Here is a 25,528-nt window from a genome sequence, read left to right as displayed (position 1 = left end):
CCACATGCCTGTGATTGGACCTTAGGCTGCGTGACGTCACGCGGCGGGCGGAGTTGGCATGGAGTTGCTGTCCGGGCTACTGTCAGCACTCCGCGGGGGATCCAAGGGACGAGCCCGGGTCATGGAGGAGCGCGCCCTGGAGGTCTACGGTAACCGGGCCTGCTCTGTGTGCTCTCCGCGCGCACTGGTCATGTGACCTGTATTATGGCCACGCCCATGCTCCGTTGTATGGACATCCTATACATGTGATCTGCTTGTAGAGTCCTGGTGCAGCTGCTCCCCTTGTTACACATGTTGGCCCCTGTATGGGTGGAAGTTTGGGGATCCACAAGCTGCTCCAGTGCTCTTCAACCTCCTGATATACCGCGCAGGTCCTGCTGGGGGTCGTGCGGATGGCGGCGGATCTAGCCCTTAAAAAGCCGTCTTAGGCGCGCTCACCCGAGTGTATTTGCATTGCGTGCGTAATCCCTGGTGAATGGCCACAAGGAAAGCAACACTGTTCATGCACAGGCATATACGAGTGAAAGGTGGCAATACGCAAGGATACGCAGATCACTATGCAGGAAAACGCTGGGGTTTTTTTTGCGCAGCGTATTACCATACGGTCGTGTGAGCCCGGTCTTACTAGGGTCAATCTGCTATGCAGAATTACTATAAACATGGCCGACGGCTGCCCTGACTTGTCTTGGTAAACCCACTGTAACTGGATGCCCCAGCAAGAATCACAGGTAGTAGGTGTTAATACTTAGTGGGGCTGCTGCAGTTGTAAGGACATCAGATACTCCCCCGTTCATACTTTTTGCTACCCCGAAAATAAGGAAGGGTTTTATATTTATTCTTGCTGCAAAACCTGCACTAGGGCTTATTTTCAGGGGAGGTCTTAGTATGACTCCAGCGAGACTACCCGATCTGTGTGAACCTGTCACCTCCAATCCTTACGGTCGCTCAGACCTTTGTTGTTGGCGTTCTTACTGCTCTAAGCACTGACAATCCGTCGGCCGCCGACACAGGATCACTTCTTGGGTAGGGAATCATAAATCCCGCCTCCACAAAGCCATGGCTGTGATTTGGTTCTTAGAGAGCTGCATTGATTGCCTGAGCTGTGGACTACGGAAACCGCGCCAGGGCTCTGGAAAGTAGCGAGAAGAATCTGGACCGAGTCTACTGGGTAAGGGACTGCGTGAAAAGCGCTGTAAAAATGCACTGCCCTTTTCACACACCTGAAGCATTCCTATTGACTTTTTTATCAACTGTAACTAGGGCTCATCGGGGGAAGGGCTTATATTTCAAGCTTCCCTGAAAATCCTGAGAAAGCACACTAGGGCTTATTTTCAACATCTGATGCACTTCAGCCGGAATTTCTCTCCATTCATCCTGCAAATGTCTGGTGAGTTCAGTGATGCAAGGAGCGTCATCATTGGGCAGTCGAGCAATAGGAGAACGTTCTATGGCACGATGAATCACACTTCTCCATCTTCAAATCTCATGGACATACCTGGGTGTGAAGGAGGCCTGGGGAACACCTTTTAAGTACGGTGGAGGTTCCGTTATGGCTTGGGGATGTGTTATATGGCATGGTCTCAGTCCGTTGGTTGTAGTGGTAAGAACCATGAACACGGAGGTTCAGCTGACAATGTGGCAATACTCAGTAATACTTCCAACAAGACAATGAGCCTTGTCACAGGTCCAACGCTGCTTTATGTTGGTCTGAGGATATGGATGTTCCACGATTGGACTGGCCTGCAGAGTCCAGACCTGATCCCTACTGAACATCTTTGGGACAAACTGGAACGTCTGATCAGGAAATATGAACAGCGTCCATCTTCTTTGAGAGAACTCGCCAGACATTTGCAGCATGAATGGAAGGAAATACCAGCTGAAGTGTATCAGATGTTAGTAGAAAGTATACCACAGAGAGTATTTGATGTCATTAGGGCCAAAGGAACCCCACTAAGTATTAACATGTGTAATTACTACTTTTGATTCTGTCTCAGGTGTCCAATTACTTTTGGTAGAATGGTATAATTATATTCCCCATGAAATAACAATTCTGGATTCTGTTTTCTTAGAACTCTGTTACTCCCCCTGGAAATATTTAAATAAGTTGACAAGTGGTTGTCACCTTTGCCCTTCTCACTAGGGTGTCTTTCTATACAGCCTGACATTGTCCCACTGTATAAAGCATGACCCATTGATAAGAGGACTGGTAACACCTAGCTGTCGATTTAATCATACATTTCCAGGAGGAATAACAGAGGAACAGCTCAGTGCAGATAGATCAGAAAATATTCTCCAGAATTATGTCATGACGAATATAATTCACTAAAACAGATATATCAGATCCTCTCTTAAAGGGGTTGTCTGGATGCGGATAATAACATAAATTGCTGTAAATATGTTAAAACAATAAAAGTAGCTGTACTCACGCGTTCGTTCCCCGGTGATCCAGCGCTGCAGCTCCCGTGGCCCTCACAGTCTTTGCTTACGAACGGCTACGGCTAGAGCCCTTAAACCAATCAAAGGCTGATGTTCCATTCCGTGGCAGACCACTTAGATGCTGCGAGCCGTGATGCCAGGAGATAGGCATGCGACCGCTGCAGCAGTCAGGTGGTAGCTGTTGGTAAACCAAGACTGGTCGGACTGTGGGAGCTGCAGTGCTGGATCGCCGTGGAATAGACGGGTGAGAATAGCTACTTTCATTGTTTAAACCCACTTACAGAATTTAGAGAAACTTGTCCGCACCCGGACACCCTTTAATACATGACACCCAGGATGTGCCTACTTCACCATCTCCAGTCTTGCAGGTCACCGGCGGCAGCTTGGGCATGCATGAGACGTACATACATGATGTAGCTTCTCACTACGGCGTCTTGTATTCTTCTTGCTTCCTCAGATATAATTCGCAGTATTCGTGATCCGGAGAAGCCGAGCTCATTAGAAGACCTGGAGGTCGTGTCCGAGAGCTGTGTGACTGTGGAGGAGCTGGACGAGGAATGCTTCCTGGTAACCATTAAGTTCACCCCCACCGTCCCGCACTGCTCGCTGGCCACACTCATCGGTAAGAGGACTAGGCTATCCTATGTTTGAGACTACTACCAAAGCAGGGTATTTAATGGGAGGTGGTCTAAAAACAAGCGCCCCCGTCTGAGGATGTGGTGTAGGGGAGTTCCCGTAGTTTGGGTATAAGATACAGATGATACAAGTACAGTGTATGATAGCTGTATATCGAGGAAGGTTGGAAAAGAGGACATAAGTCCATGTAGTTTTACTTCTTTTCTGTCAGTGTTGATCCAGAAGAAGACAAAACCTCCATGCAGTAGTAGCAGTTGTCTTCATTTAAGAGGAAATGCGCTGCGCTAAATATCAGAATAAATCCCTGGATCAATCACCCATCTCAAGAAAAAGGTGCAAACCTCTTTTATAAGGTTGGTTAACCCATTAAGGACCAGGCACTGTAAATTTATGGCGCTTGGTCCTGGGCTTTAATCCTGACCAATGGTCAAAATATGGTGCAGATTGAAGCTCCTGCTCCTTCAATGTAGCAGGATGGGTGCTCGGCTGTTAGTCACAGCTGGGGGCCCTGAGGAGAAGGCAGAAGCATTCTTTAACCGCTTCTACCTTCCCTACAGCAGATTACATAGTGCTCAATGGGTGCTATGTAGTGAATAGAGAAAGCAGACATGTTATTTTCACTATTCGATTCGGCGATCATGTGACCGCCAGTACCCCCTGTCAAGGCAGAGCAGTTCTAGCAGACCCAGTACAGCTCTGCTAGTGACTACTGTTTCTATAGGGGGATGTTTTCCCCTGTAATTGGGGCTCCTATGGATGCCCTAGCTACAGCAGAAAAGTGTGAAATTAAGAAAAAAAAAATACAGTGTGAATGACCCCCAAAAGGTCTTATATGATGTACTGGGGGACATGGATCTTTAAAAAGTGATAAAAATAAGTAAAAAAAATATATATTAAAAAACAACCCACCGCCGACACCAACCAAAACTGTCACTATGTGCGTCCTGTAATCCGAGACTATGCAAATTTACATATCAAAACGTCCAAAGCAAAATGAGGAACCCATTCCAATACTTTATTCGAGCAGAAATATACTAATTTTAAAAATAAACTCTAAATAAAAAATCCTTTTTTTTAAAGTTTTTTACTCCTAATAAAACTGAAAATATATAAAAAAAAATATCCCTACATGTTATGGAAAAAAAACCGCTGCGAAAATAATTTTGGCAGCTGAAGAAAAAAAAACAGAGCAGTAATACCACCACATGGGTACAATCCCTAATAAGTGTCTGGTCCTTTAGGATCAATACACCCTGGTCCTTAAGGGGTTAAAGGAGTTGTCCCATGAAAACTATTATTTCTAGTTACATCTAAGTAAAAAAAAAAAAATCACAGCTGGTCCTATTGTGGTCCAGCCTCTCAAACAGTAGTCACCCAAACAAGTCCGTGGGCATGCACAGTACATGGAGCACACATGGTGAACATCCATGTGCTAAGCAATGCTAGAGAAAAAAATGAAGCTTCCTTCCTTTTTTGGGGTGCGAGGGGGAGAAAAAAAAGGATGGCACACAGAAGTAAAAAGTTAGTAAATATGCATTTAATTCTTACTAGAAACTAAGCAGCATTCCAGTGCAGGGCATATCTGAGGCCACAATGTATAACAGCCATTCTTTACACCGTGCTGAGTTTATTACAAAGTTACTTCTACTTTCTATTTTAGGACTTATTTATATAAAAACAGTGCAGACGTTCCCATCAGTAACGGACAACAGCGGCTTCCTGTATCCGTGTGGGAAGTTACATATCTGCTCTTATGTATTCTTTTTATTACTGATATGTATTTATCAGGTTATGTATTATACACACCATAGATAATGATGAGGTGACAGAAATGGATGAGGTTTTTCACACGCTTCTCACTTTTTACTAAATATCAGCAATTTTCTGTCTCGTCTGTCATGCAGGTCTGTGTCTGAGAGTGAAGCTGCAGAGGTGCTTATCTTTCAAGCACAAGGTAAGGGATCATTCTAGTACTTAAGGGCTTATTCAGACGACTGTATATTGACCGCGTATTCACACCGGCCGATATATGGTGTCCCACTCTGCAGGGGGAGGAGGCTGGAAGAGCCGGGAGCAGCCCTACGAGCTCCCACCCCCCCTCTGCCAGCTCTTCACCCCCTCTGCACTATTTGCAATGAGGGGAGGTGGGATGGGGGCGGAGCTAATTAACATAACTTAGCCCCGCCCCACCCCCTCTCCTTACAAATAGTGCAGAGGGGCGGAGAGAAGGCAGAGAGGGGGCAGGAGCTTAGAGCACTCCTCCTGGCTCTTCCAGCCTCCTCCCCCTGCAGAGAGACACCATATATCGGCCGGCTTAAATACCCGGCCGATATACGGTTGTCTGAAGCCGCCCTAATACTGGACATTTTGGTGGATATTGACATTTTATTAGTAAGGTGCATTGTCACAAGGGTAATCTTTTAAAGTGCATTCATACAAGGTGGTTTGCGTGCGGCTAAACAGCATGTAGTGAAAAACACGCAGTTTTACCTAGCCATTTTTAATGTATCCAAACCTGCCTTGTGTGAATGCACTTGTACTGATTCAGTTTACACACCTGTCAGGTGGATGCTCCAGCTTCTGCCATGTAACATGTCTTCACTGGGGAGTCTCTTGTACATCTGTGACAACTCTTCTTTAGATACACTCTTTGTACAAAAATCCCGCCCCTAGAAGGAGTTGTCGTTTTGCTACAAAACTCGGCATGCAGTTCCATCTCAGGCGGATATGCAAATGATTAGAGTTGTGGTGTAATTAGATGAACGGTCTTGTCACCTGAGGCCCTAAAAGTGGTTCCCCCTTGGCCTATAAAAGGCTCTCGGAGGCTCCTTGTGTGTAGTGGCCTCTTCTTCCGCTTGTGTAGAGCTTGTTGACCACTAGACAGCTCAGTGATATGTTCAGGACATCCTTCAGTCACATGTGTTCCTCTCATGGCGGCTTCCAAGAGGTATTTTCCAGCAGGATAATGCTCAGCCGCACACACAAGGGGGTCACAGGAATGCCTCCACAACATTGTCACACTTCCATGGCTGCCTGGTCGCCAGATTTATTGCCAATAGAACAGGTATGGGACCAACTGGGACACCAACTTTAACATCCTACAAGTTTGCTTGATCTAGAGGCTCAGTTACAGCTAATGTGGACTGATATGCCGCAGGATTCCATCTGGAACCTGTATACCAACATGCCCGCCCGTATCACATCTTGTATCTAAGCTAGAGGCGGCCCAACAGGGTACTAGAGCCTCCATGCCTACCTGTAACATATCTGATATCCAAGCTAGAGGCAGTACAACAGGATACTAGAGCCTCCATGCCTTCCCATATCACATCTCGTATCCAAGCTTGAGGTGGTACAACAGGGTACTTGAGCCTCCACGCCCGTCTGTATCACATCTTGTATCCAAGCTAGAGGTGGTACAACAGGGTATTAGAGCTTCCCATCATGTGTTAAGTCTTTTGAAATAAATTTTAACTTTTTGCAATCACTAATATACATTGATGTTACAATCACATGTATAAAGTTTCAATCGATTCCGACAACTTCTTCTAGTTGCTTGATGGTTTTTTTGTCGGAGCATTCTAAAAGATAATAGATTTTTATGAGACGTTCTGATTTTACAACATGGTGGAATATATAATATCATATGACTGGTGAGGATCAACCTCAGGAAACCCCACCAATCATAGGAGTCAAGGAGGTCCCCTTGGCATTGTGCCAGTGCAGAGACGCTCCTGTCCGCTCGCTATGCAGTGAACTGTAACTTGTTCCCATTCCGTTATTTTATGACGCTGCATTCCCACGTATCAAAAACCGCTCACGGTTGAGAATCCGCCCTGCCACGGTTGCAAATAGACTTATGATCTTGCCACCCTTATCGGCAACACCGTGTGGGTATTGTCTACTGCACGGCTGAGTGAAGTCATAGCTGCAGGTGGTTTTTGCTGCCTGAAAATGCAACCTAAGAGAAGACAACTCCATCGTATATGAAGAAAATGCTCTTTAGTCAAGCGTCACTGTCTATAGTGATCCGTGTGTTCTTTATCATTGTCTAGACCAGTGATGGTGAACCTTTTTAGAGACCGAGTGCCCAAACCGCAACCAAAACCCACTTACTTATTGCAAAGTGCCAACATATCAGGGGGCGGGGCTTATCACATTGTTCTAAAAAGGACAGGGCCACTTCAAAATAGACAGCGTGCAGATTTTGACTGAAATACTGCAGAATGTCCTCAGCGGAAATTTCTGTGGCAAATTCCGCAGCATTTCCGCATCCAAAAAGCAGTCAAAATCTGCACCCTCTTTATTTTGAAGCAGCCCTGCCCATTTCCACCACATGTAAACATACCCCAGCAGAAATAGTGACCCCCACCCCTAGCGATAACAGTGACGGTCCCAGCGGTAATAGGGACATCCCCCAGTCCCCAAGTATAATAGTGACACCCATAGCGGCCCCCAGTATAATAGTTCCATTCCATAGCCGCCCCCAGTATAATACTGACATCCCACATCGGCCCCCAGTAGTAACACTGACATCCCACAGCGGCCCCCAGTAGTAATACTGACATCCCACAGCGGCCCCCAGTAGTAATACTGACATCCCACAGCGGCCCCCAGTAGTAATACTGACATCCCACAGCGGCCCCCAGTAGTAATACTGACATCCCACAGCGGCCCCCAGTAGTAATACTGACATCCCACAGCGGCCCCCAGTAGTAATACTGACATCCCACAGCGGCCCCCAGTAGTAATACTGACATCCCACAGCGGCCCCCAGTAGTAATACTGACATCCCGCAGCGGCCCCCAGTAGTAATACTGACATCCCACAGCGGCCCCCAGTAGTAATACTGACATCCCACAGCGGCCCCCAGTAGTAATACTGACATCCCGCAGCGGCCCCCAGTAGTAATACTGACATCCCGCAGCGGCCCCCAGTAGTAATACTGACATCCCGCAGCGGCCCCCAGTAGTAATACTGACATCCCGCAGCGGCCCCCAGTAGTAATACTGACATCCCGCAGCGGCCCCCAGTAGTAATACTGACATCCCGCAGCGGCCCCCAGTAGTAATACTGACATCCCGCAGCGGCCCCCAGTAGTAATACTGACATCCCGCAGCGGCCCCCAGTAGTAATACTGACATCCCGCAGCGGCCCCCAGTAGTAATACTGACATCCCGCAGCGGCCCCCAGTAGTAATACTGACATCCCGCAGCCGCCCCCAGTAGTAATACTGACATCCCGCAGCCGCCCCCAGTAGTAATACTGACATCCCGCAGCCGCCCCCAGTAGTAATACTGACATCCCGCAGCCGCCCCCAGTAGTAATACTGACATCCCGCAGCCGCCCCCAGTAGTAATACTGACATCCCGCAGCCGCCCCCAGTAGTAATACTGACATCCCGCAGCCGCCCCCAGTAGTAACACTGACATCCCGCAGCCGCCCCCAGTAGTAACACTCACATCCCGCAGCGGCCCCCAGTAGTAACAGTGACATCCCGCAGCGGCCCCCAGTAGTAATAGTGACATCCCGCAGCGGCCCCCAGTAGTAATAGTGACATCCCGCAGCGGCCCCCAGTAGTAGTAGTGACATCCCGCAGCGGCCCCCAGTAGTAGTAGTGACATCCCGCAGCGGCCCCCAGTAGTAGTAGTGACATCCCGCAGCGGCCCCCAGTAGTAATAGTGACATCCCGCAGCGGCCCCCAGTAGTAATAGTGACATCCCGCAGCGGCCCCCAGTAGTAATAGTGACATCCCGCAGCGGCCCCCAGTAGTAATAGTGACATCCCGCAGCGGCCCCCAGTAGTAATAGTGACATCCTGCAGCGGCCCCCAGCGGTGACAGTGCCCCCCTGAGACCCATATACTTACCTACCCCCTCCACTTCGTGTAAGTGCCGCTACTCTTCTGCCCAGCGCGCCACCAGCAGCACTGATTGCAGGTGCACACTGTGACGTCCGTGTGCTGTCAGACGCTTCCTCCCCCTGCTCTCGCAGAACCTAAGAGGAGACGTCAGGGGAGGAGGATTCCGGCTGCACACTGACGTCACAGTGTGAGCTTGGATCAGTGCCGCTAGCAGCGCAGTGAGTGAATACCGGCAGGGGAGCTGCCGTATTCACTAACATGGTGAGCAGCCAACGGCGGCGTGTGCCAGTAGGGAGGGCTCGCTATTGGAGTGCCATAGGTTCGCCACCACTGGTCTAGACCCACTCCACACCGTTCACTTCTAGAAGAGTCCCTTAGCTTTCACTGTCTGTTGTCTGCACTCTTCAGACATGTGCTCTATATAAACCCCAACATCTAATTGAGGTAGAACATGCAGTATTATTAGATATTGTCATCTCTTCTCACTGGTTTAGATTCTTGCTGTCTTGTGCAGAGACGATGGCAATGGCTAATGATCGCCAACTGGCCATTTCCATTGAGACGTCTGCAAATAATATTTCTGAAAACATTACATTCTACCTTCTGATTAAGCCAAGATGAGTCATTCCAAAGATCCACCCTTAGGAGCTGCGCACACAGGGCGGTTTTGCTGCGACTTTTCTGTGCAGACCCTCCACGCAGAAAATCCACAACATTTACAGTAGCGGCAAAGCAAATGAGACTGTAAAAATCTCATTCTTAGGTTGTGGAAAAAATGCCCTGCGGAAATGGATATGTGGTACGGAATTGAAGTCCTCAGCATGTCCGTTATACCAGCGGATTTTAAGTGCGGCATCTACCTCTTGAAATAAGGGGGTGAATTCCGCACCAAATTCGGTGTCAAAATCAGCACTAAATTGTGCTGTTTTTGATGCGGATGTTGCACTACAGACACTCCTCAGCACATCCGTCCCGTGTAGACATACCATTAGGCTTCCTACACATTTAGAGTTGTGGGCAGTATAAGGCGACCCTCCAGTTTCAGGTCAAAATTTTGTCCAAGGACTTGAGCGCTATAAGGAAGTATATTACCTGCAATTGTTGTTCTTTGCCCTCCAAGATGATCAATGCCAACTTCAAACTACTTAATCCCCTCAGTGCATCGGTAGTGTTTGACAACCACTGTACTATAGCTGCTCTCTGATTGGTCGGCACTACTTACTTGATTAATGCTGGCCGATCGCAGAGCAGAGAACATTAGCTAGTTTAAAAGTTGCTGCGTCCGTTTTGGAAAGCCCTTCCCTTCTCCGGTCCCAGGACTGAATTTTGTCCTGAAACATGAGGGGGGTTGCTTTTATGTCGTTTTTCCTCAAGGGAATCGGTCGGATCCGTATGTTCCCGGGATTAAATATTTTGAGTTCCCCTACTGCTGTACATATTCTACATAAAAGTCCGAGCCATCGGCTACTGGATTTCAAACTAAGTTGTTCCGTAGAAGTACAGATTTCAGAACTGGTAGAGGAAAACTTTGAGGGCTCACTAATCTCAGAGGAGTTTGGCTGCATATTACATGTTGCTAAAACTCCATTCATTTACATTGGGCCTTTCAGACCTGCGTATTACACACATAAGAAAAGCAGCATATCCTATTCTGGAACGCAATATGCAGCATTATAGTCTATAGATGCATAAAATGTGCAGTGAACACGCATGTTACATACGGATTTGCTGCGTGTCACACAGTCAAAATCTGCTATGCTCACAGTAAAGGCTCTCTTCATACAGTGCTGGTCTTCAATCAGAGGTAAATGTCCAGAGACATACGACCTACTGTACAGGCTGCAACCTCAGGCCACTGTGTACACGTACAGTGGGATATGTCGTTACTCCCCCATATATATATACCATGTATACTCCTGACTGAATCCCAATGCATAAAATAGAGTAGTCTACTTAACTGTTCGTTACAGCAAAAGTATTTCAACACATACTGGCCCAGTGTATGATGGTATACACCGGTTAACAGCAACCTATGGCACTGGATATACACTATCCTACCAAAAGTATTGGGACACCTGAGCAAAAGTAGTATTTATTTCCATATGTTAATACTTAGTGGGGCTCCTTTGGTCCTAATGATGTTGGATACTCTCTACTAACGTCTGATCTACTTCAGCTGATATTTCCCTGCATTCATCCTGCAAACGTCTGTAGACTTCTCTTAGAGAAGATGGACGCTGTTCATATTTCCTGACTCTATTTTCCAAATCATTCGAAGATATTTAGTAGGGTTCATATCGATTGTCTGTGCAGACTGGTCAAATTGTAGACCATCCATATCCTCAAACCAACATAGAACAGCGTTGGAATTGTGACAAGGCGCATTGTCTTGTTGGAAGTATGGCTGACCATTCCCAGAGTATTACTATATTGTCAGCAGCACATCATTGTCTAGAATGTCACGGTGCATCTTCGCGTCTATGGTTCTTGCCATTACAACCAGTGGACTAAGACCGTGCCACATAACACATCCCCAGACCATAACAGAACCTATGCCATACTTAACGGTAATGTTAATATTCTTACAATATGGAGCTACATTTTCCCATATAAAATTATATTTCTCTCTTTTTTACAATGACTTGCAGTAAAAAAAAAAATTAAAAAAAAAGAATCGCAATGGAAACTACTGCAATTGTACAGGGTGTCCACCAGATGGCAGTGTGTTCATATACTGTAATGAGAACTCCAGGGTCCCTGCATTGAGCACTTTTAACCTTTTAAATGCTGATGGATTAAGCAGATTTTAAGGCATATGAATAAATGACAAATGCAGGTTTCACACACCCACAGTCCTGGCATGGTAGTTTGGACCGCAGGGATATCTGGCAGGTTGTCTGCATTCCTCACTCTTCCAGACGCTCTGGTAAAGTCCTGACCTGCAGTTTTGCAGTGGTTTTGTGGGAAGCTGGTGTCATAGGATCCATTCACAAACAATGTAATACTTTGTGCCAGACCTCTACCTGCCATCATGTTGTGCTGCTTTGATCCCACAATCTCCTGCAGTGGGTGAGTTCATGTCCTTCTCTTGTTTCAGCTGGAGATCTATATTTCCGAAGGGACGCACTCAACGGAGGAGGATAGTAAGTTCACGCTGCTTTTTCCAATGAGACAACTTACTGAAGTTGGGATTTGAGTTTAGGGGAAGGGGACTTTGTGAATAAGTGTTGCTTGCACCAGTATATAGGCTGCTGGGTGCTGCTAATGACTGGATTTAGCAGCTTTTTATGGTCAACTCGTTAACCTTTAAAATGTAGTGTAAGAAAAGTTGGCCTTCTGCTGATTTATTGATCCGTTTGCTCTAATAGAGTTCAAGGTGCATTCTGTAGAAAGGTACAAAAAACATTTCCTAGACAGCAGAGCCGCACGCTGCAGTAGAAAACCCCGGACCGAGCATGAGTCACCCCGCTTAGCAGTAGAGACTTATCATATATGACATTTATGGGCCGCTTTTGGTCTAAGTACCTTATTATGAGGCAAATTAATCAAAAAAAGTTGCACCCTGGATATTAAATTAGGAGCAAATACTGTCTTTCTCTGTGAAAGTTGGTGCTGGAAATAGACCTTCTCAGCACCGGAGTAGCTGCAAGACTTTTAAAAAAAGTTGCATGTTATAAATGAGGTCTAAACCATTGCACCACCTAAATCATGCCTACAAATTTAGACTAAGGCCGGCTTCACACAAGCATCAGCGTACTTGCACGGACCTTTAACGTAGAGTTTTTGCGGAACGAACAATTTATTTATTTATTTTCTTGTTCGGGCATCAGCATATTTTGCTACACTTTTTGTGCCCGTTCTAAGGGGAACTGAACAATCCCTTATATACAAATGCTTCTTTTCCAATATGTCGTATAAGGATGCACATCGTTGTATTGTAGCGCACGGATGAAAATTGGGAAACAAAACTGCACATGATTTTTAATGCGAATTAACCCTTTGCAATCCAATTTTGGGTTCTGGGTTTCCTAGGAGGCTTTCTCTTTCTGCCATTATGCAATGGCACCATCTGCTGGCTAGAGCCAGTACTGCGGTATGGGACATGCTGGAGAGGCCTCCGATAACAGAGCGGGCAGTAATCTACAGTAAAAATACCCTGCCGGACCTCTTCCGACATCGGAGCTATACAGCCTTCAATCAAAATGTCTTTAGACAGTGGATTGAAAAGGGTTAAAGCAACCCTCCAGTATCAGGATAACCTTCTTTCCTGGGATTGGAGGGGTTGGTGTGTATTACCTGCACTTGTTCTGATCCGCCAGTTCTGGTCCTGGTTGTTTCAAGATGGCAGCTGTAATTTTCTATCTAGTTAATGTAACCTGTTCTGATCACATGAGCAGCACTGGCCAATCAGAGAGCAGGTATAGTGCATTAGTGGTCTAATACCACCAGTGTACTACGGGGATCAGGTAGCCTGGGATCTGAAATGTGCAGATCAGACAGACTGCAGAGACGAACAAATGCAGGTAATAATATACCAACCGCCTCCTCCGGTCCCGGGACATTTGTCCTGAAACCAGAGGGTCACTTTAATAAGGCTTTCTCCCATGTGGCTTGTACAGGTGAGACATGTAGAGTGTTTCACTTGTGCATGTAAAAAAAAAAATCACAGCATGTCCTATTTTGGTTCATATTCGCAGACCAAAATGGCCAATTAAAGTCTATACGGGTGTAAAAAATGCATTGACTACAGATGTTACATGAATACTCACTTTGTTTTTTTATGCATATTGTAGGAGACATCAATTGGCCCTTCTTGTATTATTTTTGTGCGCTTGAAAAATGCAGTGAATACAGATGCAACACACACCGAAAACTAATATAGAACTCCACGAAGCACTCCAGTAGTGAGCCTTTATTTACCCATGCAATATTTCAGCTCCAGTGAGCCTTTTTGACATCTGGGTAGATACTGAGGTCAATTGTGCAATGATCTGGATAATCATACTCTGATGTGCCATGCTCCGGTCTCCATACTTCTTGATTTTGTCAAGCCAAGTAGACAAGGGGTCCACAAATACTTGGAGCTGCCCTTGTGCCCAATTCTGAAAAGCAGCATTGCACTAACCACAGCTTTAGGCTGCATTCAGACGAACGTATATCGGCTCGGTTTTCATGCCGAGCCGATATACGTTGTCCTCGTGTGCAGGGGGGGGAGGATGGAAGGGCCAGGAGCAGGAACTGAGCTCCCGCACCCTCTCTGCCTCCTCTCCGCCCCTCAACACTATTTGCAATGGGGAGAGGCGGGCCGGGGGCGGGGCTAATTTGTGTAACTTAGCCCCAGCCCCGGCCTGCCTCTCCCCATTGCAAATAGTGCAGAGGGGCGGAGAGGGGGCGGGAGCTCAGTTCCTGCTCCTGGCTCTTCCATCCCCCCCCCTGCACACGAGGAAAACGTATATCGGCTCGGCGTGAAAACCGAGCCGATATACGTTCGTCTGAATGCAGCCTTAGAAAGGCCAGATGTTTCCCCTTAGGCTCATAATCAGGTCTAACCAACTTTAGATCAATCCTATATTGCAATCATGTTAGAGTTTTTCACCTTACTAATTAAAATCAACTGCAAGAGGCTACTAAGGATCAACACATAGCACAAGTGTTAATTGTAGATGATGAAAAGGTATGTAATGATATGTGATAAGTCATAATTATTAATACTACATTTCAAAACACTGTTTTATAGATGATAGTCAAACTAAATGGATGCAATTCCTATATATCATTCAGTATCACACATAATCAAATTAGTTAAGCTGACTATTAATATGTCTTGTGTGACGTAGAGAGCTAAGACAGCAGAAATGCAGTCCTAAGCTCTCGCTCATGTCCTGAAGGTTGTGGGTTCAATCCCCACTTGGTTCAGGTAGCTGGCTCAAGGTTGACTCAACCTTCCATCCTTCCGCGGTCAGTAAAATGAGTACCCAGCTTGGTGGGGGGTAATAAATAAATTACCTGAGAGCCCTGCAGAATGAGTTGGCGCTATACAAATAACAAGATTTATTTACTTAGTTTATTTTTTAATGTTCTGTATCTATATTTATTGCATTTTTCACATGAGCAAAAAAAAAATTGCAAAAAGATCCAATTGATCTCACATTTTTTTCCACTGTCTGGATAAAAAAAACGCAGTGAATGCAACTGAATATTTGCTCCGTTTTTATGTGATCCCATGGATTTCAGTGCTTAAATATGGAAAAATAGGACATTTTTGCAGTTTTTTTTTTTTCTTTTTAAGTGTTGGATTGGACAGCGGGAAAAGAATGCTCTGCTTAATTCAAAAGTGCAAATCAATGGTGCTGTATACTGTCTGTAATATGAATGTCATATGGGCAGAAACTACGCCCATTGTGAATGGGTCCTTACTCATAAGAGGTCTTCATAAATTGTCTTTACCCGATCTGTACGTGCCCGGCAGGTCAGGAGCGCATATAAAGAATTGCTGCATGAAGTTGCATCCTGTAATCGCCACATCCATAGTGTCTCCAGATGCCTTTTACCTTTTTGTTTGCACTCTTCCCTCACGGGTGAGTTGTTTTGTTTTCTTGTATTAATGACTCACATTTTATCTACAAGTTAATAAGCAGATAAACGATAAGGAACGAGTCTCTGCGGCCATGGAGAACCCAAATCTACGAGAGATAGTGGAGCAGTGCGTTACAGAACCAGATTAGTTGGACGATTTCACAGTGCGAGGTACACGACGATCTGGAACAAGGGACATGGACAATGTGATCCCTTCATGGAGACCATACCGCTGGATGTGCCATAACTGGGTTGTACCAATTACTTTCATGAACCGTCGCCCTTGCTGGTCTCTGGGATGTCATGCTCTTGTGGGAACAGATGCCGGCATACTTTCTAGTATACCTCCATATATGGACTAGTAATGAGTCTGCTTACCTAAGAAAATGGTAAGGAAGTAGTACGTTAATGAGTCTGGAGACCCAACTATGTTATTACACTGTGCGGACAGAAGTCCTGAATAAACTTGTTTTATGCTTGTTTCTTAATAATGGAGCCTGTCACATGAATGAACGGATGGAGTAGAACACAGACTTCTCTTCTCAGCGGGGTCTCACAACTACCACTTTAGGATTACTCGTCCCCCTATAGAACAGGAGCTGTGTATTTAGAAAGTGACCTGTTTAATGACCCAGAGGGAACTCTGACATTTGGCTATAAGGTTCTGACCTCTGCCTACCGGAACACAATGTAATCTTACAATGGTGGGGGTGGGATGAGCTTGTTTGAGGCTCTGAATCCTATATGTCGACTTAAGTACATCATTTTATACTTTTGGGGGCTATATGTTCCAAGCAGGAGGTCATGGTGGTATGTGGGAACAGAGCATAATAGCCCACAGTGGATCAGAGCCTACATACACGGGGATGTTATATACTGATATACTAAAATCACCTCTTTTATATTGTGTCAGGTTTACCATGTGCTGCCAAGACAACTTTGACCTGTTGAGGCATGGACTCTATAAAACCCCTTAAGAGGTCTTGTGGTGTCTGGCACCTAGAAGGTAGCAGCAGATCCTTTAAGTCCTGTAAGTGTCAAGGTGTGGCCTCCACTGATGGGATTTGTTTTTCCATTGCATCCTACAGATGCTCTGTTGGATTGAGATCTGGAGAATTTGGAGGCCAAGTCATCACCTTGATCGCTTTGTCATGTTCCTCTAATCATTCCTGAGCAATTTTTGCAGTGTGGTAGGGCATTGTTACAGACAGTGAGTGTGGACCCACTGTGCCAACCAACTAATTTGACTTTAGGCTAAACCCGAGGGCGTTATCCTGGCGGTTCCCTGGTCTTCACCCTTTAACCCCTATACAAAAGATCTGGCCACCAACCAGGCCACTAACTCCTGGAGCAGTTCTGGTGTGGTTGGCAGCTGACCTTCGAGAGTCAGAAGCATCGGTGCAAGGCACTGTGAAACAGGCCAGACTGCAAACAGGGTCTGGTGGCAGACAAACGTAAACAGAGTTATAACTGCAGGATAAGAGCAGACAATAAGTCGGGGGCAGGATCTAGCAGCAGACAAACGTATACAGAGATGTAAGTACAGGATCAAGCAGACAACGTCAGACAGGCGACCTATGTATGCTGGGTGTCTGAGACAAAGACACTACAATACTCACGCAAAGAGGGAGGCTCACTTAAATAGGAGGGTAATTGCCTATTAAGCTGCAGCTGGGTTGTGAGCACTAAGAAGGGTTAACTACTGCAGTGCTGATAAAAAGTAAAAGCAAAAAGTACATTCATACAGAAGGAACAGAGCGACGCCCGCGTCTGCCCGGAATAGCAAGAGGGCGGCAGATACGGGCAGCTGACCTAACAGGTTTTTTATCCTGCTGAATGAAACCTTTGCTGTTACTAAATACTGCTGCCATGGAGGGGGTACTTGGTCTGTACAATAGTTACAGAGGTGGTATGTGTAACATGTATTCCAGGACCCAAGGTTCTCCAGCAGAACATTGTCCAGAGCATCAATGGGTACAGATCAGAAAAGCTAGCCTTCGCTCTCCATGTACATCACTGCGCCTTGCTGCCCATGACCTTGGCGCTAGTTCACCAGTTGTCCTTCCTTGGCCCACTTTTGGTAGTTACTAACAACTGCATGCTGGGAACACCCCACAAGACCTGGTATTTGGGAAATGCTCTCACCAGTCAACAAAAGTTTAAACAAACGCCATTCACTTACTCTTTAAAAGCCGCAGCATGCTCTAATTTGTTGTGCAAATGTCATGGATTTTCATCACAGATTTTATTCATTGCAATGTAATAAGTAAAAAACCACAGCTCAATCCACAACTAAGTCAAGTCATTTCTGCAATGTGTGAACAGACCCGTAGGCCTGCCTCACACAGGCCTTTGCAGAAAAGCGTTTTCCAACGTTGCGTTTACTGCGATTTCAGAAGCACTGGCATGCGTTATGCCAGCGTTTTCAGCACAGCTGAAAATGCAGCCAAGGATGCTGAAATAAAAAAAAAAAAAACAAGCTGCCGCTTGGTCCCTGCCGCTGTTCTCCAGAGCTCCCGGCCCTTGTCATGGCCGACAGAGGATCTTCTGCTAGTGACGAGGATTGAATACTCCGCCTCCAGCAAGAGATTGCTCAGATTGGCTGAGGCCGCTGAGTGTCAGCTGGCTCTGCCAATCATAGCTGGCGCTCGATGCACCAATCACAGCAATTTAATGAATGGTATGGGACTCCATACTTAAAATCGCCAGCGTATATAAGTTCCGGTGCAGATTTTTTTTCACGCCATGTGCATAAGGTTTGCTAAAATTTCGTCCACATGGCTTGCACTGTATTTGCTGCTGATCTTGCATGCAGAAATTCCACAGCCTTTATGGCCCGTGTGAGCATACCCTACTACAAAAGAGAAAAATATTTGCAAGCTTGCATGGCTTTCTTATTTTAGAGAGACTGGTGCAATTAAAAATGGTTGCAAAGGTGCACACACCATTCTGGGTGCTCTTGCGCTCTCACAACCAGTTTTGATGCCAAGCAACTACATTTTTACTTGCTAATATTACTGAATACTATTACTTTAGATATATATTTTATTTAGGGGGTATGGACGCTAAATACGTGTGTATTTAATTGCAAGATTTGTTCTCAGTTGCTTAATACAGTATACTGTACAAGTTGCCATGCAAGACCACATTCACAATGGACGCTTCACTCAAAGCCTCGTGTGCAGAGTAATCTCCACTATTTCAGAATATGGTAGGGCAAAGTCAATGGGGTCTGTTCGACATTGTCTTGTTTCGTCTTAAGACCGATTTGTGCAGGCAGGGATTGTATCATTCTACTCCCATAATGGGGCAGAAAACGGAAACCTGAACTTAATGCTTCTTTCCAACGAGTGTATATCGGCCGGCGCTTTCACGGCCAGCCGATATACGCTACCATCTGGGGTATAGAAGCTTGTGAATGGGCACACAAATATAACGTTTGTGCACCCGTTCACACGGCATGGGCCCTGGCACATTTACACCGAGGTCACTATGCCATCGCCCACTTTCTTCTCCCTCCCCCTCGCAGGCTCACCTCTGCTCTCCTCCTCGCTTGTTCTTTGCAATGAGAGGTGGCAAACAAGGGGATGGGCGGAGCCTAGCTCTGCCCCTGTCCCACCCCTTGTTCACATCCAGCAATGGGAGGAGGCGGGACTGGGGTGTTAGCTCCACCCCCTCCCATTGCAAAGTATGAGCAGGGAGGACAGCAGAGGGAGGGAGTTTAGCAGCCACGCAACTAAACTCCCTCCCACCTCCGGCCGCTGTCATGGGCTCCCATAGGAGCCCATACAGTGGCCAATGTATTCCTACCCAAAAGATAGTTCCAGGACTATCTTTTGCGCCCGACGTAAAAACGCCCGGCTCTATATTGGCTCGGCAAGGCACTTTTACGTCTCAGGAATACGGCCATGTGATCTGATGCATTAGAATTAGAGATGAGCGAGCATACTCGCTAAGGACAATTACTCGATCGAGCATTGTCCTTAGCGAGTACCTGCCCGCTCAGAAGAAAAGTTTCGGCTGCCGGCGCGGGTGAGAGGTGAGTTGCTGCAGTGAGTAGGGGGGAGAGAGGGAGAAAGAGATCTCCCCTTCGTTCCTCCCCGCCGCTCCCGGCCACTGCCGGCAGCCAAACCTTTTATTCCGAGCGGGCAGGTACTTGCTAAGGGCAATGCTCGATCGAGTAATTGCCCTTAGCGAGTATGCTCGCTCATCTCTAATTAGAATCCAATGCATGAGATCACAACGTATATCATCCAGCCGTGAAAACAGCCGGCTGATATACGCTCATGGGAATAAAGCCTAAGCTAAACACAGATGAAAATGTGGCCTAAGATGCTAAACACTTGCACTTTCACTTTTTAGTATATAGCACTCATTAATTGCTATGTACCAGAAAAAGGAGAAGGCAGATGTGGTTAAAAACTGCTTCTCCGTTCTTCCCTTGGTTCTCAGCTGTGACAAACAGCTGACAACCTGACCTGCTTCTGCTTGATTGCAGAAGCAGGGGCTTAAATCCTGCTCTGTATTTTTTTTTTATACTATCACCCGGGATTAAAGCTCAGGACCAAGTGCCGTATATTTACTGTGCTTGGTCCTTAATGGGTTAAAATAGAGAAAAAATGTTTCCAAAACTTCATCTAAAGCTTGTAACTGAAGGTCCCTAATGACATCTCACGATTTAGACTTAGGTAGGCTAATCTTCTGTAATATTGAGCACATATAAATTACATATTGTGGATTTAGGCAATATTCAAAAGCGTTCATTTTACTTCTGTGAAATTGCAATCACAGGCGTGTTTCTGCAGAAAATCCGCCATGTGCCCTTACCCTAAGGTGCCTTCACATTGTGCGTGTATCTGCTGCGGAAAGCCTCAATGGTGCAGATTTGGCCATGGTTTTAATTGCAGAAATGCTGTGGGATTTAACTCTTGAATTTCACGGCATACATAGACGTGCTGCGAATTCGTTGCAGAAATTTTCCACAGCAACAGTCTCTGACAACCACAATGACAGACCGTTTATATAAAAGTGCCTGTCACTATACCCTGCTAACCTGCAGCTCAGGCAGTTTACGGGACCTGACAGGTTCCCTTTTAAAGGCTTCTCTCATGTAGACAACCCATTTTTAAATAGAAGCCTAGACCAGCTGGGTTTGTGAGAGACGCACTTTCTAATGGGTACCAAGAGGGGAACCACTTTCTCTGATGCCTCCGAAAGATTGTTGCACCAGGTGTGACTAACAAGACCACATCCCTTCCAAAAGACATTTGAATAGTCTCAACCAACTGGACAACTATGGCTCAAGTTACCTAGTCTTCAGGACCCACTTTTGCCAGTTTTAGGCCGGTGTCATACAGGCATAAGCACACCTAAGCATACATTTGCGCCGTGTATTTGCACAATGGTCATTTCCCATTTGCACACACAAGTGTGTGCTGTATTGTACTTTCTCACAAAAAAAAAAAAAAAAACGCAAGCTTGCTCCCATTCATTGAGATGGGCAATTAAGTTAATTAGTACAATATGTGCTATTGTCATACATTTGCAGGAAAATACAGCATGCTGCATATTTTTTTTTCGCGTATAATATACACATGTGAACAAACTCATTGAAATCAATGGGTTCTATTCACTACGTATGACGCGCACAAGTATTTTCGTGTGACACAGGCCTTAGAGATATTTATGCGATGCCACTAGCTCCCAGACTGTGTAGGTAATGGATTTGCTTCAGTGTGTTATTCTGCGCCGTATTTAGTAGTGCCGGGATCCTTGTATATTACTTTATCCAGGTTTTTTTTTTTCCTGCACAGGATAGAAGTAGATGAAATACTCTTTAAAACAGTTGAGCTTTTGTAGGGTCAAATTCTAGAGCTAGAACTGTTTAAGTCATGAGGAGGATGAAATAAGTCAGTGTTTATGAGACTGCGGAGGAAGTGAGGAAGGCCCGGCGGCTCATATGGGACTCTGTCCTTTGTTTCTTTTTCTATCCATATATTTTTGCACATCCGAGTAATCCGGAGCTTTGTGAAGCTATAAATACACCTATTGTGTGGTGAGTGCTGAACCCTACTCCTCGGAGAATCAATGAGCGATCATCCTGTGTCCCAGCTGTGGTGCAGACCCTCCACTTCTGGCCGGGGTCCCGTCACACACATCCAACACACAAGAAGAGCAAAGATTACAATAATAAAGAGATCATGGAGTTGCAAAACAGAACTGATTATTCACTGGATGAGGTGAACACCTCTTTGGAAAGAACATCCTGTAATAACAATAGGCTTTATAGTGTCCTAATTTCCAGGACTTAAATGGAAAACAGATTAACGTATAAATTATCACCATTTCACGACCGCGTTGCCCATAGTGGCCATCCATATATCTGCGGTCAGTCTGGAAAATGTTGTTGGAACTTGTGCTTATTTCGTCATCCCGAAACAAATATTTCGTCATCCTGCAGCAGAGACTTTTATCTTTACAATCTCGGTAAAGGCTCATTTACACACAAAAATAATCTTTCAAATGATTGAAAGTTTTAGCAATCATTGTGCATAAAGTGTTAATGGACACTGATGTCCATTAACACTTTATCAGCTTCATTTGCATGTAAAAGGAAGTTGTTTTGCAGAGCACAGCATGTGGGCTGGGGTCTGCACGCAGCTGCTTTGTTGTCGCACGGGCTGTCGGAAGAATGCAATGTAATCTCCAGCACCCACTGAGAATACAGTTTGCAGGTCTGTGTTACCTCACTTCCGCTGAACAATGGATTTGAAGCTCACCTAAAAATCAACGTTCAGCTGAAAAGTGCATGATGGTAGCATTTACAGGCAATGATTATCGCTCATATGCCATCGTTAAATTTTGAGTGATAATTGTTGCGTGTAAATGGGAGGAAAGTCTCTTTTATTTTTGTATAGACGTCATAAACAAGTTTTAGGGTGTGATCCCAAAAACTAAAGGTACACACAGGATAGGTGTTTAATTTTATAATCAGTGGGGGTCTCACGACTGATCATGAGAACGGGAATCCCATGTTCCCCTTTTCTCCTCACTGTGGAGTTACTTCTCCCACCCACAGTGACGTCAGAATAAATGAACCACTGGTCGCACATGTGCGGCTACCATGCATTCATTTCCAGGGGGCTGATGGAAATTGCTAAGCACTTGTACTCTCTGGCAGTCCCAATGAAAGTGAATGTAACAGCACATGTTCAACGACCAATTCATTCAATCCCCTCCTCACTGCGGGGGGTACAGTAAGCTCGCCATGAGGAGAAGGGGGGACCACTGTACTCAGGATCCAATGGCAGTCTTAGTGGAGAGACCCGCTCATCCTATAGATAGGGGATAATGTTAGATTTTAGGATAAAGAAATGCTATATTTTGTTTGCTGTACATCCACTTGTTTCTGATGTAAACCTGTGTTATGTGGTAGGGATCTAGCTGGTGAAATACACGTGAAGAGGAGCAAAAAGTTTCAAAAATATATAATATATTTCTGTTAAAGGGGTTTTCTGGTTCAGGCAAATATAATAAGTGTTACTTTGTATAATCAAAAGTTTTACAGTTCTCCAATATACTTTCCGTATCAATTCCTTGTGGTTTCTTAAGATTTTTGCTTATCGTCCATTCGCATAGCCCGATTATCATGTGTTTTCAACGCATCCAGGGAACGACCAAGGAACAAGAATTCACTCGCTTTTCGTTTGTATCTTTCATAGTGACATAAAATATATTGTTGTTCTTTGGAAAATCAAGCGGTATAAACTGAATATCGTCAAATCCTTTGAAGAAGCGAGTGTGCAGTGAAGAGCAAACACTCCCAAAGTGGGCAAATAATCCGATAAGAGGTCTCAAAAATGACCATAAATATACGATTCTCAGCATGTGTAAAAGGCGTTTGTGCAAATGCTCACAAGTCGCTATATACTCGCTTGTTTTCCTTCAATTTATGTTTGCGTGTGATGGTGGTGTGATGAACACACAAGGGTACAGCTTCTAACAGTTACAGTACAGTCATCAGAGCTATCAGGTAACGAGCCGGGTGTGTCCATCACATGACCCGGACAGATTTTAAAGTAAAGAAAGTTTCCTATTAACTATCACTGCTAAAGGATACCCCTTTAAAATTATACACCTTTATTCAAAGATAATTTAAAACCATTATTAACCCCAATATACACACAAAATGATAATAAACAAAAAATACATGCGTGCCGTCTAACGGCAGATACTACTACAGTACTCTGATGTTGATAGTACTACACACACATAACTTTCCAGGGGCAGCCGGCCTCTATTGAAGGCGATGTTCTGATAGCACACTGACCCTATACATGACTTAAGATCACCTTGTCTTAGGCCGGGCTCACATGACCGGATCAAATTCCGCACGAGAGACCCGCAGCGGATTCCAGCTGTGAGCTTGGCAGGTGACCCTGCGTATGGCAGTAACCTGTATTGCGTATGGCCACCTAGGCTCGCAGGTGGTCATGTGCAGTAGAGGGTTTTTTAGTTTGTATTTCCCGCACCGTCGCTTAGTGTACTCGCATTGTTAATTTATTATGGGCTGCGGATGGGACACCTCCATTGACTTCAATGGAGGCCGTCCGAACGGAGTTTACGGCAAAATAGAGCATACTGCGATTTTGCTTATACTCGCGAAATACGCAATTCGTATTCGGTAGTGTGAAGGAAAAATCCAAACTACATGCCTTTCAATGCCTGCGTTCTGCTCCAAAAAGCTGTGCAGATGGCAATTGCGGATTCTGCAATTAAAATCCGTTCATGTAAGACCCCCCCCCCCCCTAACTGTGGGTAGATCGCTCTGACAAGAGCAACCCCACTCAACGGAGGCTAATTCTGCTGTAACCCTACAAAACCCTAAGACCAACAGTTGCCCCACAGTTAGGCAAAGTGATCGTAGGTCCTGTATAGGGTCAATGTGCTATCAGAACATCTTCACAATAGGCCGGCTGTCCCTGGAACGTTATCTGTGTGTGTAGTACCATCAGAGTAGTAGTCAATAAATCATCAGCACTGCAGTAATACCTGCTGTATGATCCTTTACTCTAAGCGTGTATTTTTTATTATTATTTTGTGTAGGTATATTAGGGTTAATAATAGTTTTAGTATCTTTAAATAAAGGTTTATATTTTTAAAGGGGTATCCTTTAGCAGTGATATAGTTGTCTGGTTTTTGCTCCCTGCCTTTATTTATCATTGTTGCAGTGATAAAGTTCCCTGTAAAGTAACCACAAGCAGAGATCTCAAAAAACGTGAAAAACCGATACAGAAACTACAGTGGAAAAATTTTAAACTTTTCATTAGTGCAATATAGGTCAGATTAAAATACAAATATAAATATAGCCTTAGGTCTAACTCTACTCAGAAAATAAGCATTGTGTGACTGCAGGTAACTCTCTAATATGTGACCCCTTTGCCTTACTTGCCTTTCCTTTATTATATTGACAATGATCCAGAAAGATGAAATATTGCATCCCCACACTGGAACGTCACCCGTGTCCCTTTGTCATGGTAAGAAGACCCCTTTGTCATGGTCACTTATAATTTTGTATTTCTAAGGCCTCGATCAGACGGGCGATTTTTGGTGCGATCTGCGCATGCGATCGCCGTTTTTATAGAACCATTGCTTTGCAATGGTATCGGACACATGAGCGCTTTTTATGCGCTCGTCTGATTTATTATAGAACAGAAACCGCAGATCGCGCCTATCTGCGGTCTGCGATTCCTGTTCTTCTCTATATGCGCTCAATGGGGCCGGCGGCAGCAGCGCCGACCCCATTGAGAACATATACTAGACAAATCATTCTCCTCTGCCACAGCTGTAACAGCTGTGGCAGAGAAGAATGATGTTTGCCCATTGAATTCAATGGAGGCGGCAATACAGCCGGCTCCATTGAAAGCAATGGGCTGCGGGCGATCTCAGGATGAATTTTCGGGAAGGGCTTAAGAATATAAGAATAAAAAATCATCCAAAACTGTGTAAAAAGTAAAAA

At 45.3% G+C, this 25,528-nt stretch overlaps 1 protein-coding gene across 1 annotated transcript; it reads left to right on the top strand.

Annotated features, from left to right (window-relative positions):
- Positions 1–11: 11 nt before the first annotated feature.
- CIAO2A (cytosolic iron-sulfur assembly component 2A) lies at positions 12–16,001 on the top strand. Its single transcript, XM_066592975.1, has 5 exons — positions 12–149; positions 2,894–3,058; positions 4,977–5,026; positions 12,032–12,077; positions 15,562–16,001. Exons 1-5 carry the CDS (start codon positions 59–61, stop codon positions 15,657–15,659), a joined length of 450 nt encoding a protein of 149 aa, XP_066449072.1. The 5' UTR covers positions 12–58; the 3' UTR covers positions 15,660–16,001.
- Positions 16,002–25,528: the final 9,527 nt, after the last annotated feature.

The sequence above is a fragment of the Eleutherodactylus coqui genome, chromosome 2 (assembly GCF_035609145.1).
Source record: "Eleutherodactylus coqui strain aEleCoq1 chromosome 2, aEleCoq1.hap1, whole genome shotgun sequence".
NCBI lineage: Eukaryota > Metazoa > Chordata > Amphibia > Anura > Eleutherodactylidae > Eleutherodactylus > Eleutherodactylus coqui.
This window is presented reverse-complemented; position numbering and strand designations above follow the sequence as displayed.

Bases quoted from the DNA above. Each gene is read 5' to 3' on its own strand.
- CIAO2A (XM_066592975.1), top strand. From the start codon at position 59: ATGGAGTTGCTGTCCGGGCTACTGTCAGCACTCCGCGGGGGATCCAAG. The intron at 3,059-4,976 runs GTAAGAGGACTA...TCTGTCATGCAG, and splicing joins CTCGCTGGCCACACTCATCG to GTCTGTGTCTGAGAGTGAAG. The intron at 12,078-15,561 runs GTAAGTTCACGC...TTTATCTACAAG, and splicing joins GCACTCAACGGAGGAGGATA to TTAATAAGCAGATAAACGAT.